The following is a 16774-nucleotide window of genomic DNA, read 5'->3' on the forward strand; positions in this document are numbered from 1 at the left end:
GGCAGATGTTGACCGTCCAGACCCCCAATAAGTTTTAGTTAGCAAAGAAGCCAGTTTTATAGATAATGTCTCTCTGGGGCTGCGATTGCCCCCTTCCGGCTCTGGCTGCCTGTCACCGGAGGGGGAAGGTTTGCAGCCGGCTACCTCTGTTTAGTCCTTTGTTCCGTGCACGGGCTGGCGGTGTCTTAGGTTAGGGCTGGCTTTTCGCATGGTAGATATCCCACAGTCTGGTTTGCTAGCCCAAATTATTTCGCTCAGATAGTGCTCAGGGTATTGAGGCCAGATTCTTACTCTCAGTGATGCAGCCCGCGCCGCACCTCCCTGCCCAGCCCCCGCTTGCTAATGGTGGATGCAGGCGTCTGCGCTGCTTCTCCGCTGGAGGAGTTACCGTAGGGCTCGAAATCTGCGAGTTTTAATTGTTTATTTATTTTTTCTCCCTGTTATGTTGTCCTCTGTGCTTCCAAAGCTCGGCACGGATTCGGCAGTGAGAAGGTTTCCTGGTGTTTGGAAACTTCTCTCTTTTTAAGACTCCCTTCCCGGGACGGAACTGTCCCTCCCTCTTTTGTCTCTTTTATTGTCTTTAATATTTTTTCCTACCTCCTTTCGAGGAGTTGGGTTGCTTTTCTGGGTACCTGATGTCCTCTGCCGGCATTCAGAAGTTGTTTTGTGGAATTTACTCGACGTTTAAATGCTCTTTTGATGAATTTGTGGGGGAGAAAGTGTTTTCCCCATCCTACTCCTCCGCCATCTTGGCGCCTTCACCCGCACTTTCTTATTTTAAAGTGTCTGTACTATCTACATTTCTTAAAAACATGATTTATAGTCCGATTAAATAAAATAATGCTGATCAACTTCTTATGAAGGAAGTCTATATTCATTTTATAATCAATCAGAAGTAGGAATTACTTGCCACTTACAAGTAATATTACAAGCTATAGTACATTTATGAATATTAAAACAGCAATAAATATCTCCTGCCTGAACCACTTCAGTATTCTCCAAGCCGGGACCTGTGTCTTAGCTTTGTCTCACTGTCTAATCATATCATCACCAAAATGATATTTTTAAAAAAGTAATCTAATCACTTTACTCCCTTGTTTAAAATCCCCCAAATGACATGGTCAAGAACAAAGTTCCACGAACAGTCTATACAGCCATTTATAGTCTGTCTTCAGTCTCTTCTCAACTCTTCTCCTGGTACTTACTGCACTGCTAGCAACCTCTACAGCAGCCTCGCTAAACAGACATCTAGTTTACATACTGAATTACGATATTTCACATTTCTGATTCTTTGCTCATGCTATTTCATCTATTTTAAATCTTTATCTGGAAATTCTTAGTTATTTTTAACAACTCAGCTAAAATTCTCTTGCCATGTGAGATCTACTCCTTACATGCATGCTACGCTATGCTAAGTCACTTCAGTCGTGTCCGACTCTGTGTGACCCCATAGATGGCAGCCCACCAGGCTCCCCCATCCCTGGGATTCTCCAGGCAAGAACACTGGAGTGGGTTGCCATTTCCTTCTCCAATGCATGAAAGTGAAAAGAGAAAATGAAGTCGCTCAGTCGTGTCCAACTCTTAGCGACCCCATGGACTGCAGCCCACCAGGCCCTCCATCCATGGGATTTTCCAGGCAAGAGTACTGGAGTGGGGTGCCATTGCCTTCTCCACCTTACACACAAGTAAGGTGAAAAAAAATACATAATGCAAACACTAATCATAAAAGATGCAGTAGCTTACTAATACCAGACAAAATAATATTACTAGGATAAGGATGGACATGTTAAATGATAAAAAGGTTAATTAATCAGAAAGTAATAATAATTATAACTGTGTATACATCTAATAACAGGGCTTAAACACACGTGAACAAAAACTGACAGAACTGAAAAGAGAAATATAAATTCACAATTATAATTAATGATTTCTCATTGACTGACAGAACAAGTACACAAAAAATCAGTAAGGATAAAGAAGATTTGAACAATATTATCAACCAAACTGACCTGACATTTATAAAACATTCCACCAACCGACAACAGAATATACATTCTTTTCAAGAATATATGAAGTATTTGCCAAGACAGACAATATACTTGGCCAAAAACAAGTCTTGGTATTGGGAAAAAAAAAAAAAGTCTTACTTAAATTTGAAATCATTAACAGAAAGATACTTGGAAAATTCTTAAATATTTGGAAATTAAACAGCAAGGTTATAGATCCAACTCATATTCATGGGTCAAAGAGCTCACAAGAGAAATTTTAAAATACGTTCAACTGAGTAAGAATGAAAACACTATACATCAGAATTTGTAGAGTGAAGCTAAAGCAGTACTTAGAGGAAAATTAATAGCTTTAAATGTTTATATTAGAGAAGAAGAAGGGCCAATAACCAATAAATTGATAACTCAGATGAAAATGACAAGTTCCTTGAAGGAGAAAAATCAGCAAAATTGACAGTGCTGGAGGTCTCCAAGTTCACCCCCAGGTTTGGTGATTTGATATAAGGACTCAAAGAACTCAATATACAGTTGTACTCCTAAGATTTATAACAGTAAAGAATGTAAAGCAAAATCAGCAAAGGGAAAAGGCACAAGAGATGAAGTCTGGAAGAAACGAGGTACAAACTTCTTTCAAGAGTCCTCTCTTATGGCATGTAGGTATAATCTGAATTTGAAATCAGCTGATTTGTATCTCCTGTTTGTGTCATTTACTCTCTCCCTTCACTTCACATGAATTTTGGAACTAAGTTCTATAAGTTCTTCCCCACATAAAACGTTACATAATGATGACAGAAGATGAGATGGTTGGATGGCATCACTGACTTAATGGATATGAGTTTAAGCAAGCTCTGGGAGTTGGCAATAGACAGGGAAGCCTGGAGTGCTGCAGTCCATGGGGTCACAAAGAGTCGGACATGACTGAGCAACTGAATTGAACTGAATAAATTTATCCAATTTCCAAAAAATAAAAAGAGTCTTCTCCTAGTGAAGTCACAGAGGACATGCTTAATTCCTGCAGCAATAATTGTGACCACAAATGTGAACTTTTGTCTACTAGGAAGCTCATTAGAGACTTGGTGCTCAAAGCTTAATTGGCCGCTGGTCACTCCCTGCCTTGCATGTACGAAAACTACTGACTTTCAGAAAGAAAGCAGACGTTCAAAGTAAACTACTTAATAGTTTAAGCACAGTGAATCACTCCTGTCTGTTAGGAAATGGTGGGAACCCTCCCCAAATCCAATTTCCAGTTATCAGTCAACAGCCAAACTGACAAGCAGGTCTTCCAGAGGCCTTTTGCAAACCTGCTATGTCAACTGTTTTCTGCACACTGGCATATTAAGAAATTGAAAATCTGAATAATCTGATAATTTAAAAGCTAAATTTGTTTCTAAAAATATTCCCACAAAGAAAAAGCCTCAATAGTTTCACCAATGAATTGTATCTAATATTTAGTAAACAACAGCAGTTCAACACAATACTCTTTAAGGAGGAAGGAACACATTCCAATTCAATTTATGTGGCTAGTATTCAGTTCAGTTCAGTTGCTCAGTCACGTCTGACTCTTTGAGACGCCATGGACTGAAGCACGCTAGGCCACCCTGTCCATCACCAACTACCGGAGTTTACTCAAACTCATGTCCATTGAGTCTGTAATACCATCCAACCATCTCATCCTCTGTCGTCCCCTTCTCCTCCTGCCCTCAATCTTTCCCAGCATCAGGGTCTTTTCAAATTAGTCAGCTCTTCGCATCAGGTGGCCAAAGTACTGGAGTTTTAGCTTCAGCATCAGTCCTTGGAAGGACTGAACACTCCAATGAACACTCAGGACTGATCTCCTTTAGGATGAACTGGTTGGATCTCCTTGCAGTCCAAGGGACTCTGAAGAGTTTTCTCCAACACCACAGTTCAAAAGCATCAATTCTTCGGCATTCAGCTTTCCTTATAGTCCAACTCTCATATCCATACATGACTACTGGAAAAACCATAGCCTTGACTAGATGGACCTTGGTTGGCAAAGTAATGTTTCTGCTTTTTGATATGCTATCTAGGTTGGTCATAACTTTTCTGCCGAGGAGTAAGTGTCTTTTAATTTCATGGCTGCAGTCACCATCTGCAGTGATTTTAGAGCCCCCAAAAATAAAGTCTGACACTGTTTCCACATCTATTTGCCATGAAGTGATGGGGCTGGATGCCATGATCTTAGTTTTCTGAATGCTGAGTTTTAAGCTAACTTTTTCACTTTCAAGAGGCTCTTTAGTTCTTTGCTTTCTTCCATAAGGGTGGTGTCATCTGCATATCTGAGGTTATTGATATTTCTCCAAGCAATCTTGATTCCAGTGTTTCTTCTGGGCTTCCTCCAGCCCAGCATTTCTCATGATGTACTCTGCATATAAGTTAAATAAGGAGGGTGACAATATACAGCCTTGATGTACTCCTTTTCCTATTTGGAACCAGTCTGTTGTTCCATGTCCAGTTCTAACTGTTGCTTCCTGACCTGCATACAGATTTCTCAAGAGGCAGGTCAGGTGGTCTGGAATCTCTTTCAGAATTTTGCACAGTTTATTATGATCCACACAGTCAAAGGCTTTGGCATAGTCAATAAAGCAGAAATAGATGTTTTTCTGGAACTCTCTTGCTTTTTCGATGATTCAACGGATGTTAGCAATTTGATCTCTGGTTCCTCTGCCTTTTCTAAAACCAGCTTGAACATCTGGAAGTTCACAGTTCACGTATTATTGAAGCCTGGTTTGGAGAATTTTGAGCATTACTTTACTAGCGTGTGAGATGAGTACAATTGTGCGGTAGTTTGAGCATTCTTTGGCATTGCCTTTCTTTGGGATTGGAATGAAAACTGACCTTTTCCAGTCCTGTGGCCACTGCTGAGTTTTCCAAATTTGCTGGCATATTGAGTTTTCCAAATTTGTTGGCACTTTCACAGCAGCATCTTTTAGGATTTGAAACAGCTCAAATGATTCCATCACCTCCACTAGCTTTGTTCATAGTGATGCTTCCTGAGGCCCACTTGACTTCACATTCCAGGATGTCCGGCTCTAGGTGGTGATCACACCATTGTGATTATCTGGGTCATGAAGATCTTTTTTGTACAGTTCTGTGTATTCCTGCCACCTCGTCTTTAGTATCTTCTGCTTCTGTTAGGTCCATACCATTTCTGTCCTTTATTGAGCCCATCTTTGCATGAAATGTTCCCTTGGTATCTCTAATTTTCTTGAAGAGATCTCTAGTCTTTCCCATTCTACTGTTTTCCTGTATTTCTTTGCATGGATCACAGAGGAAGGCTTTCTTATCTCTCCTTGCTATTCTTTGGAACTCTGCATTCAAATGGCTTTATCTTTCCTTTTCTCCTTTGCTTTTCATTTCTCCTCCTTTCACAGCTATTTTTAAGGCCTCCTCAGGCAGCCACTTTGCTTTTTTGCATTTCTTTTTCTTGGGGATGGTCTTGATACCTATCCCCTATACAATGCCATGAACTTCCATCCATAGTTCATCAGGCACTCTATCAGATTTAGTCCCTTAAATCTATTTCTCACTTCCACTGTATAATCATAAGGGATTTTATTTAGGTCATACCTGAATGGTCTAGTGGTTTACCCAACTTTCTTCAATTTAAATCTGAATTTGGCAATAAGGAGTTCATGATCTGAACCACAGTCAGCTCCTGGTCTTGTTTTTGCTGGCTGTATCGAGCTTCTCCATCTTTGGCTGCAACAAATATAATCAATCTGATTTTGGTGTTGACCATCTGGTGATGTCCATGTGTAGAGTCTTCTCTTGTGTTGTTGGAAGAAGGTGTTTGCTATGACCAGTATGTTCTCTTGGCAAAACTCTATTAGCCTTTGCCCTGCTTCATTCTGTACTCCAAGGCCAAATCTGCCTGTTACTCCAGGTGTTTCTTGACTTCCTACTTTTGCATTCCAGTCCCCAATAATGAAAAGGACATCTTTTTTGGGGTGTTAGTTCTAAAAGGTCTTGTAGGTCTTCACAGAACCGTTCAACTTCAGCTTCTTCAGCAATACTCGTTGGGGCATAGACTTGGACCGTGATATTGAATGGTTTGCCTTGGAAATGAACAGAGATCATTCTGTCGTTTTTGAGACTGCATCCAGGTACTGCATTTCGGACTCTTTTGTTGACTATGATGGCTATTCCATTTCTTCTAAGGGATTTTTGCTCACAGTAGTAGATATAACGGTCAACTGAGTTAAATTCACCCATTCCAGTCCATTTTAGTTCACTGATTCCTAAAATGTTGATGTTCACTCTTGCCATTTCCAGTTTGACCACTTCCAATTTGCCTTGATTCATCGACCTAACGTTCCAGATTTCTATGCAATATTGCTCTTTACAGCATCAGACCTTGTTTCCATCACCAGTCACATCCACAACTGGATGATATTTTTTCTTTTGCTCTGTCTCTTCATTCTTTCTGGAGTTATTTCTCCACTCATCTCTAGTAGCATACTGGGCACCTACTGACCTGAGGAGTTCATCTTTCAGTGTCCTATCTTTTTGCCTTCTCATACTGTTCATGGGGTTCTCAAGGCAAGAATACTGAAGTGGTTTGCCATTCCCTTCTCCAGTGGACCACATTTTGTCAGAACTTTCCACCATGACCCATCCATCTCGGGTGGCCTTACATGGCATGGCTCATAGTTTCACTGAGTTAGACAAGGCTGTGGTGCATGTGATTAGACTGGTTAGTTTTCTGTGATTATGGTTTTCATTCTGTCTGCCCTCTGATGGTGACGGATAAGAGGCTTATGGAAGCTTCCTGATGGGAGTGAATGACTGGTGGGTCTTGTTCTGATGGGCGGGGCCATGCTCAGTAAATCTTTAATCCAATTTTCTGTTGATGGGTGGAACTGTGTTCCCTCCCCGCTATTTACCTGGGGCCAAACTGTGGTGGAGGTAATGAATATAATGGAGACCTCCTTCAAAAGATCCCATGTATGTACTGCTACACTCAGTGCCCCCAACCCTGCAGTAACCCTGCTGCATGGTTGGTGGCTACTATTACTCCGATACAAAAACTAGACCAAAAGCATGAAAAGAAAAAATGAACAAAAACTACAGATCAATATTCCTCATCAATTCAAAACCCCTGACACAGCATTAGCAAATCTAGCCATATATTAAAAGGACAATAGATATCTCAGGAATGCAAGGTATATTTGAAAATCAATCAATGTAATTAATTGTTAATGTTGACACATTAACAGAATAAAGAAAACAGAATGATCTTATCAACAGATACAGAAAAAGCACTTAACAAAATTTTGAACTGTGGTGTTGGAGAAGACTCTTGAGAGTCCCTTGGATTGCAAGGAGATACAACCAGTCCATTCTAAAGGAGATTAGCCCTGGGTGTTCTCTGGAAGGAATGATGCTAAAGCTGAAACTCCAGTACTTTGGCCACCTCATGTAAAGAGTTGACTCACTGGAAAAGACTCTGATGCTGGGAGGGATTGGGGACAGGAGAAAAGGGGACAACAGAGGATAAGATGGCTAGATGGTATCACCGACTCGATGGACGTGAGTTTGAGTGAACTCCGGGAGTTGGTGATGGATAGGGAGGCCTGGCGTGCTGCAATTCATGGGGTCGCAAAGAGTCGGACACAACTGAGCGACTGAACTGAACTGAACTGAATACCTATTCATGATAAAAACTCAGCAAACTAGGAACAGATGGAAATTTCAATCTGATAAAGAGCACATATAAAAAAAAATCTATGACTAATACTGGGTCACGAAAATCTGCTGGAGAACGGATAGGCTACCCACTCCAGTGTTCTTGGGCTTCTCTTGTGGCTCAGTTGGTAAAGAATCTGCTTGCAATGCTGGAGACCTAGGTTCAATCCCTGGGTTGGGAAGATACCCTGGAGAAGGGAAAGGCTACCCATTCCAGTATTCTGGCCTGGAAAATTCCATGGACTATATAGTCCATGGGGTTGCAAAGAGTCAGACATGACTGAGTGACTGTCACTTTCACTTTCAATAGACTATGAAATGATGAAAGACATCTAAGATGAAAAGTTAAGCAATCATGTCCACTTTTACAACTTTATTTAACACTGTACCTAAGAGTCCTAGCTAGTGTAGTGCAATAAGTTGAGGAAAAAATAAAATGCATAGAGAAGAAAAAGATGTAAAATCATCTGCCTTAAATTCTCAGACAACATACTATGTACAAAGAAAACTCCAAAGTTCAACCAAGAAAAACATACTACGAATTAATTAAAATGGTGAAAGAATACGAAGTCAATGTACAAAGATCAGTTTTAACCCTATCTCATAGCAAGAAACAATTAGAAAAACTCATATTAAAAATACTGCTTATACTAAGAGCCCAAAACATGAAATATTCAGGGGTAAATTTAACAAAATACTTGCAAGACCTATACAATGAAAACTACAAAACATTTCTGAGCGGTATTAAAGAAAATCTAAATAAATACAAAGATATACCATGTCATGAATTGTATGTTAAGATATAAATTCTTTGTAAATTAATCTATATATTCAACACAAGCCAAATTCAAATACCATAGACTTTTTCTTTTAGAAACTGATAAAACTGATTCTAAAAGTTATATGGAAATGCAAAGGACTCAAAATAGTCAAAACAATTTTGGAAAAGAACAACAAAATTGAAGGAATTATACTACCACATTTTAAGACTTTTTATAATGCTACATTAATAAAGAAAATGTTAAATTGTCTATCCACAAATGTATATGCTGAAATTGAAGATTCATGTCCAAGAAATGATTCTTAATCCTATGTCATATTGTATAAAAAATTAATTTAAAATGTACTACAGACTATATGCATACACTCATTTTTAGAAGTTGAGAAAGTGAAAATATAAACCATGGAGAAAATAATCAGCAATGGTCCTAATTTCTTTTAAGAGGTTATACCCCACATACTTGAATTTTACCTCAAACTTCTTGTCTTCCTCAAACTTTTTCTGATCACATAATTCATCATAATCTTCTTGTAACTTAGTATGAGTTTCTTTAAGTGATGATAACTCACTTTTAATCTCATTAATTTCTCCATTAAGTTATTCAACCTAATATATAACATTTAACCAAAATGAACATGTATGTAAATTAGTTGTATATAAAAATACTTCATTAACACAAGTGTTTAGAAATTGTAAACAATGAAAATATTCCCCAAGTAATTACTAATATTAAAAGCTACCATTTGTTGAATTGTGCTGAGTACTTAATAAACATAATTTCATACTCTTAAAAATCAGCTCCCAACTTACAGGTGAGAAATGTGAGGCTCATAGACGTTAAGTAAGTTGCCCAAGATCAGGTAGAAAGAAAGTGATAGTCAAGATTCAAATGCAAGGCTAAGCCTAGGAGTTGTGCTCTTAAGTACTACATTAAATCACTTCTTGTTACAGATGAAAAATTAACTTTTATAAAACTTACTATAAAAATTCTGTAAAGGTTACCATTTCATTGCTTTCTTAAAGTTTTGTTTTCTTGTTGCAAATTAGATACACAGATTTCAACTCAACTAGATGAAGAATACTGAGTACTAAGTACTACAATTAGAAACTGACACTTCAGCATAATACTTATATCTACAAACTAGTTTCTACTGGCTATAAAATTTTATAATCTTTTTCTTGGTGGGATTCTCCTTCATAGGAACCTCAAATATGAGACAAAATAAGTTCCAGGAAAAAGAAAAATACTATTTTGTCATAAAATATTACAAAAGTTTCTCTTGAACAATTTTAAACTACCAAAAATTCTACTAATGCATGTAATTTTCCTTGTAGGGGTTAACAGACATGAGCTCACCAACTACTTTCCCTTCACCTTACCTATTTTAACCATCTTTTTACCTATCTCTGCAAGGTTCTTCTTCTCCAGGGCTCAACTCTTCCTGTGTTCTCTATCCTGTCCTCTCTTATCTCCCTTCGAGTCTAACTCAAGCAAAGATCTCTTCTCTCCTGCTGCTGCTGCTGCTAAGTCATTTTAGTCATGTCCGACTCTGTGCGACCCCATAGATGGCAGCCCACCAGGCTCCTCTGTCCCTGGGATTCTCCAGGCAAGAACACTGGAGTGGGTTGCCATTTCCTTCTCCAATGCATGAAAGTGAAAAGTGAAAGTGAAGTCGTTCAGTCGTGTCTGGCTCGTAGCAACCCCATGGACTGCAGCCTACCAAGCTCCTCTGTCCATGGGATTTTCCAGGTAAGAGTACTGGAGTGGGTTGCTATTACCTTCTCCCTATTCTCTCCTAGATATTCTCAATTTTCCCCACCATACCAGCATGTTTTCAGCCCACAAATACGCTCTTGTAATGACTATAACTTTTTTCTTCTTGACTCAATTACTCTCTCCCTCACTTCTTAAAGTTCACTCTTGGTACTTTCAAATTCTAACCTCTATTCACTCCTTAAGGGATTCCCTGGTGGCTCCGATGGTGAAGTGTCTGCCCGCAAGGCGGGAGACCTGGGTTCCATCCCTGGGTCAGGAAGATCCCCTGGAGAAGGAAATGCCAACACACTCCAGCACTCTTGCCTAGAAAATCCTATGGACGGAAGAGCCTGGTGGGCTACAGTCCATGTGGTCACAGAGTCGGATACAACTGAGCGACATCACTTTCCTTCTTTAATTTCACTCCTTAACAACCAGACTTCTGCCCTCATGTTCTACTAACTTTTTTTTCTATTATGACCTTCAAATTAGCAAAAGGACTTGTTCCAAGTTTCATACCATTTAACAGCATTGTAGCACAACTGTGTAGACTACTTATTTTCAAACAGCCCCTTTTCTTCATTTCATGGTACCACTCCCTCTTCATCCTCCTACCTTTCTCACTGTTCTTGTCAGGCTCCCTCTCCCACATTAACCACTCACAAAATCCTGGCATTCCCCAAAGCTCTTTCTTCTTTAGCCCTCTCTTCAAGTCTTCCACTCCTTCCATAGATGATCTTATTATACCTTCAAATTTCATCTCTATGCTATGCTATGCTATGCTAAGTCACTTTAGCTGTGTCCAACTCTCTGTGACCCCATAGACGGCAGCCCACCAGGCTCCCCAGTCCCTGGGATTCTCCAGGCAAGAACACTGGAGTGGGTTGCCATTTCCTTCTCCAATGCATGAAAGTGAAAAGTGAAAGGGAAGTCGCTCAGTCGTGTCTCACTCTTAGCGACCCCATGGATTGCAGCCTAACAGGCTCCTCCGTCCATGGGATTTTCCAAGCAAGAGTACTGGAGTGGGGTGCCATTGCCTTCTCCATCTCTATGCTAGTAAGTCTTAAATCTCTATCTCATCTCCCAACCTCTTGCCTAAGATTAGATTCATGTTGCCAAATACATGATATAAATTTCAAGTCAGATGTCCTGCAGTCACTGTAAGTTAAGCAATTTCCAAACTAAACTCATTTTCATCCACCAAATCTGCTGCTTCTTTCACATTCCTTATGTCATTTAGTGATATTATTCTGCTAATCTGCATAAATTATTATACTAATCTCAGAATCAGAGTTGACTCCTTTCCCTTTTAAAATCCATTATATATAAAATGTGATTAATCCTGCTAATTCTACCTCCAGTCCTTCTTGCCTCTGTCTCTTTTCTCTGTATTCACTGTTGTTGTTGTTCAGTCGCCCAGTTGTGTCCAACTCTGTGCAACCCCATGGACTGCAATCCTCACTACTGTTGCCCTAATTCACATCCTCATGGGCTCATGGTTAGAATATTCTTCTTATTGATCTCTTCCCATAATGCTATTCTCCATACTACTGCAAGAGTTATTTTTCTAAACTGCAGATCTAAGTCACTTTTCTGCTTTAAAAATCTCAATGGCTTCCCATTACTTATAAAATAAAATTCAATTTACTTAGAAAAGAACTCTTCAGAAGATGATTTCAACCTCATTTGCAATGTCACATTCTAGATCAGACCATTCATCCTTGAGAAAGCAATCTCATGCCTCCATCATTATCCCCTTTCTTAAATGGAATGCCCAGAGTGGAGTGAGAAGTATAAGAAGCAGGCACCTTATGTCTGGTGAAACCCTATTCATCTTTCAAGTCCAAATTCTAGGGCCATCTTTTCTCTAAAACTTTCTACAACCTAGTTAAACAATACAATTTATTTTGTGCTTTCATAGTAATTTGTTAATACTAATACTACTAAAAACACTCCATACTATTGTAGTTAATAATTATCTGTCTTTTGAGAGTGTGAGCTCTTTAATAATCTTTGTATTTTAGGCACCTTTGAAAATCCAGCACCTAGTATAGTGCCTAACACATAACAGATGCTCAACAAATGTTGTGAATTGAATTTCTTTTGTGACACCCCCTTTCTCTAAATAATTTCTGAACATCTCCATTTATTACTGTTTTACCTATAAATATCTATTGGCTATATAACTGGCCAAATAAAAGCAGGTATACATACCACATTCTTTATGACATTTCTATGAATTTTAAAATATATTGTCTAGTAATATTCACTGTTTGATTTGTACAGTATTCTTTCACTATTTAAAAAAACAGCAGTATATATGATTTCATCTTATACTTGTTACTATCTTTTAGTTTTTTAAAAAACCTATCTTGATCTGACCTCAGTAGCAATACTACAATTACCCTTCACTCAAGAGTGGTGAAATGCTTACAGAGAGACAGAAATACAATTAAAGAGTAGATCTGACCTCCCACTCAAGAAAACTCCTATAGAACCAAAGCAGCTTTTAAAAAATTTAACTATGTTCTGTTTAGTACTGAAGCATGAAATGAAATGAATGCAGATGCTAAAAATCCTAAGACAAAACCAATTTCATCCAAATTATAAACAGGTCTCACCAGGAAAGCTGAATGCTTATTTCTCTTAATTCAGTTGACTCCTGCCCTCCCCACACCCCCTGCCCCGACCCAGGGGAGGAACATAGCTGAAATATCAGTAGGAAAAATACACGTTTACTTTTCTTATCTCAACTAAGTTTGGGGGGCATGACTGGCATATTCAAGTTTATAGTCTCTTTTTACATCATAGTTTTCCTTACCCTGACAGTACTATTTCCATGGTCTTTTAAACATTAGAAATGAGACAGAAGTGTTAGGATGCAAGGCAGATTAGCTGAAGCTAAAATGAAAATTACTATGTTTGTTGCTTAATGATGAACTTTACCTATATGGGGATCATTAAGCATTTTATAGTATTCTGATCTAATGAATTACAAAATACTTTTTGAGAATTTGGCAAAACTTGTCAAATTCATCAGTGAAAATCTGATCTCTCCAAAATACAAATTAAGAGAACATGTTAGCTGCAAATGGATCAAAAAATCAAGAATTACTTTTATAACAATTTATATCAAACAAACTCAACCACAGAATAGTACACAGATATATATTATTACAAACTATATTAATACAGTGTTAGAATTTTATAGTATAACTAGTATAATACTTTAAAATATCTTACTTTCCCAAAATATAGCTTCATAAACTTATAGTTACCTTCCATTTTTTTTAAATTCTTTTAAAAGAATTGAAGGCAATAAAAATAGATAATAAATAGAACAACTGATTTTGGGTTCACCAGTCTTTAAAGTGAACCTTATATTTCACAACTTTATATTACTTTACACGTTTTATTATCTACTTCACTGAAATTAAAATTTACTGTAAAATAAAAGAGTTGTGCCTTAAGCAAATAATCATGTTAATAACATAACAATTCTCTTGATAAAATGTTAATACTAAAGAACCCAACTACTGTATACATGTTCTAAACATGGCTTTAATATGACTCAATGAAACTATTGAGGAAAGCCAAAGAGATCAGCTAACAATAATAATGATATAATTCCTTATTATAACCATTTATTAAAACACTATCAATAGTTTTATGAAAAGGAAAATTAATTTTTGTCACCTATGAAAAGTCATACAAAATACATATAAATATACACATGTATATGTGTGGTTTTTCATGTATGAAAGCATTATAGAAAATTTTATTAAATTTAGCTTTAAAAACATTCACTTTTTAGAAATACAAGTGCAAGAAGAAAATGTGTCTGACTTTATTCCTACAATATTTTTGCAATATTTTCTTAGCATTTGTTATTTTAAATGTCTACAACTACTTAAAATATTTAAAAATTTTACTATTAAATAAACCTACATGCTTCTTCCAGGTTCCTAGTGCTTTCTCATGCTCATTTTGAAGATTAAGGAACTTTTCTTCATTTTCTTTTACCTTCTCCCTTTGCAGCTCATTATCTCTTTCAAGGGTCTGCAATAAAATTAATTATCCAAAAAATAATCAATACCACATTAATGAATTTTGATGTGTTTTATGTTGCTTGGACCTTTGCTTCTAACATGCTGAAAGTGCCATACAGATCAGTGATAATGTGCTATCTCAACAATAATTTTCATAAATTAACAGAAAGGTGCTTATAGTTTAGTTAACAGGAAATAGGGGGAGGTTATGAAAAAGAAATGGCTATAAAAGGGTATAAAAACATTGCCATTATTCAGTTTCACTGCATAAGTTTTAATGTACTGAAAAAAGTAATATAAAGTACAGCACTGAAAAATATGAAATGTAGCATAATCCAGCCTAACCCTACTAAAATTTTTTAACTATCACAGAATATATTTTCCCTATCTATTTATTTCAGAAATTAATTGGCTGGAAAACTCTTAAATACAATTAAAATTTTTAATTTCAAATTAACACTTTTTTAGTAGAACGTCAGTATTCACTCATTAACTTATTACTTCATAAATTAACATATTATATATTCACTACCACACTCTCCTCTTCCCTTCCCCAAAAAACCTTTAAAGAGTAAAATTATCACTGTTTTCTAAGACAAAGGTTTAAAAGATACTAAACCAGTATCACCAATATTATTAGGTTTCTTCAGTATCTGCTGATAATCCAAGTAAAATTCTGTAAAAAGACAAATAGTAAAACTCTAGCTGCATCTAATGTATCCGGAATTTCTATGTTAGTTTGTTTATCATTACTAAAGCTAAGTACATTCAGGGTCAACATCCAAGCCACACAAAGGATACAGAGAGAAAAGGCAAAGTTTTCCTCTACTGGTTTTCCAGCTCTCCCCACCAGAGGTAAAGTAGTTTCTTGTGTATCCTTTCAAAAATTGTCTATAAGCATACAAGTATATATCTTTCAAATCATACTATACATACTCTGTTGTGCTGCCATTTGCTTTTCTAAAAATATGAGTAATATATCTTGCTTAACTTCCATATCACTATTAAGATCTCATTTTAGAGGCTTCACAGTATTTCAACTATTTAAAAAGTCCTCAATTACTACACAGAATATCAGTATGTGATGACATAATTATGCAAAATTTTGAAAACATTTGATAAAACAATTTTAACACAAAGATTCTCCTCTGGCTCATAAAGAACCATGCAATTTGAGAGCACTCAATGAATACCTATTTTGACTGTCTCTATTTTAGGACAATGTAAATGTTTTTAAAGAAGTCATGATTTCATCTTGATTTATAGGTAATATGATTTCATCTTGATTTATAGGCTTCCCTGGTGGTGCAGAGGTTAAAAGGCCTGCCTGCAATGTGGAAGACCTGGGTTCGATCCCTGGGTTGGGAAGATCCCCTGAAGAAGGAAATGGCAACCCACTCCAGTATTCTTGCCTGGAGAATCCCATGGATGGAGGAGCTTGGTGGGCTACAGTCCATAGGTCGCAAAGAGTTGGACATGACTGAGCAACTTCACTTTCACTTGTGATAATAAGTTTCTAAATATATACAAGGGTATTATTTAATAGGTGCTTAGTACTTTAACATTCTAACAAATATTTACAGTATCTATTTATATTAGTAACACTATTTTAGAAGACAGACAAATCAAAAAATTCAGAGGAGATGTGGGAGAGTATACCACAGAGTATCCTAGTAAAAATAAATGACCGAAAGTATTATGTTCTTAAAAGCACATTAGATATATCAGTCATTTCCTGTCTGTAACTATACCCCCATCTAAAAGAAAGTGCCTGTATCTGGTATTCTCTGTTTCCATGTTTTGGAGACATTCCATCCTTATCCTACAATGTGAACTGACTGTTCTTTCATCCTGCTACACTGATCAGGCAATCTTTGAGAATTTCCTTTTTTCTTCTGTGGTGGGTCTCCTGTCTCCTAGATCCCATGATTTCCTCCTGGTTTATTCCCTTGTCTTGGTAAAGCAAGCTATTACTTTTTGATAAAGCAGACAAGTATCATATTTTTTGAAACCTTGCATGTCTGAAAGTTTGTTTATTCTACCAATACTTATTTGTTTGGCTAAATACAGTACAGTTCTGTTTTGGAACCTCTGAAAGCATGGTTCTATCATCTTCTACCTTCCAGGGCTGCCAATGAGAAGTCTGAAGCCATTATGTTGCCGTTCTCATTTTGGACCTTCATAGGTGACCTACTTTTTTTGCCCGTCCCCCCACCCCCAGAGAGTTTTATAATATTCTCTTTTAGTATGAAATTTCATAATGATATGCATTGGTTTAGGTAAGCAAAACAAACTCAGATCCTTCAATTCTGGGTTACTTTCCTGCATTATCTCTTGGGTCATTTGCTCTCCTTCCACTCTCTCTGTTCTCTCTGAAACTCACCAGACCTCTTCAACAACCCCCTCATTTTCTTCCTTTCCTATTTTCCGTCTTCTTGTCTTTTGGTTCTACTTTCTTATTTTTTTATGTTATCTT

The 16774-nt window shown here is 37.2% G+C and overlaps 1 protein-coding gene across 1 annotated transcript in view; it reads right to left on the reverse strand.

The window, feature by feature from the left end:
- CCDC73 (coiled-coil domain containing 73) overlaps positions 1 to 16774 on the reverse strand; it is a 115974-nt gene that overhangs the window by 17631 nt on the left and 81569 nt on the right. The window contains 2 exon segments of the mRNA NM_001192547.1: positions 8965 to 9099; positions 14198 to 14311. Of these exon segments, the coding sequence (NP_001179476.1) occupies positions 8965 to 9099; positions 14198 to 14311 (249 nt within the window).

The sequence above is a fragment of the Bos taurus genome, chromosome 15 (genome assembly GCF_002263795.3).
Source record: "Bos taurus isolate L1 Dominette 01449 registration number 42190680 breed Hereford chromosome 15, ARS-UCD2.0, whole genome shotgun sequence".
Classification (NCBI taxonomy): domain Eukaryota; kingdom Metazoa; phylum Chordata; class Mammalia; order Artiodactyla; family Bovidae; genus Bos; species Bos taurus.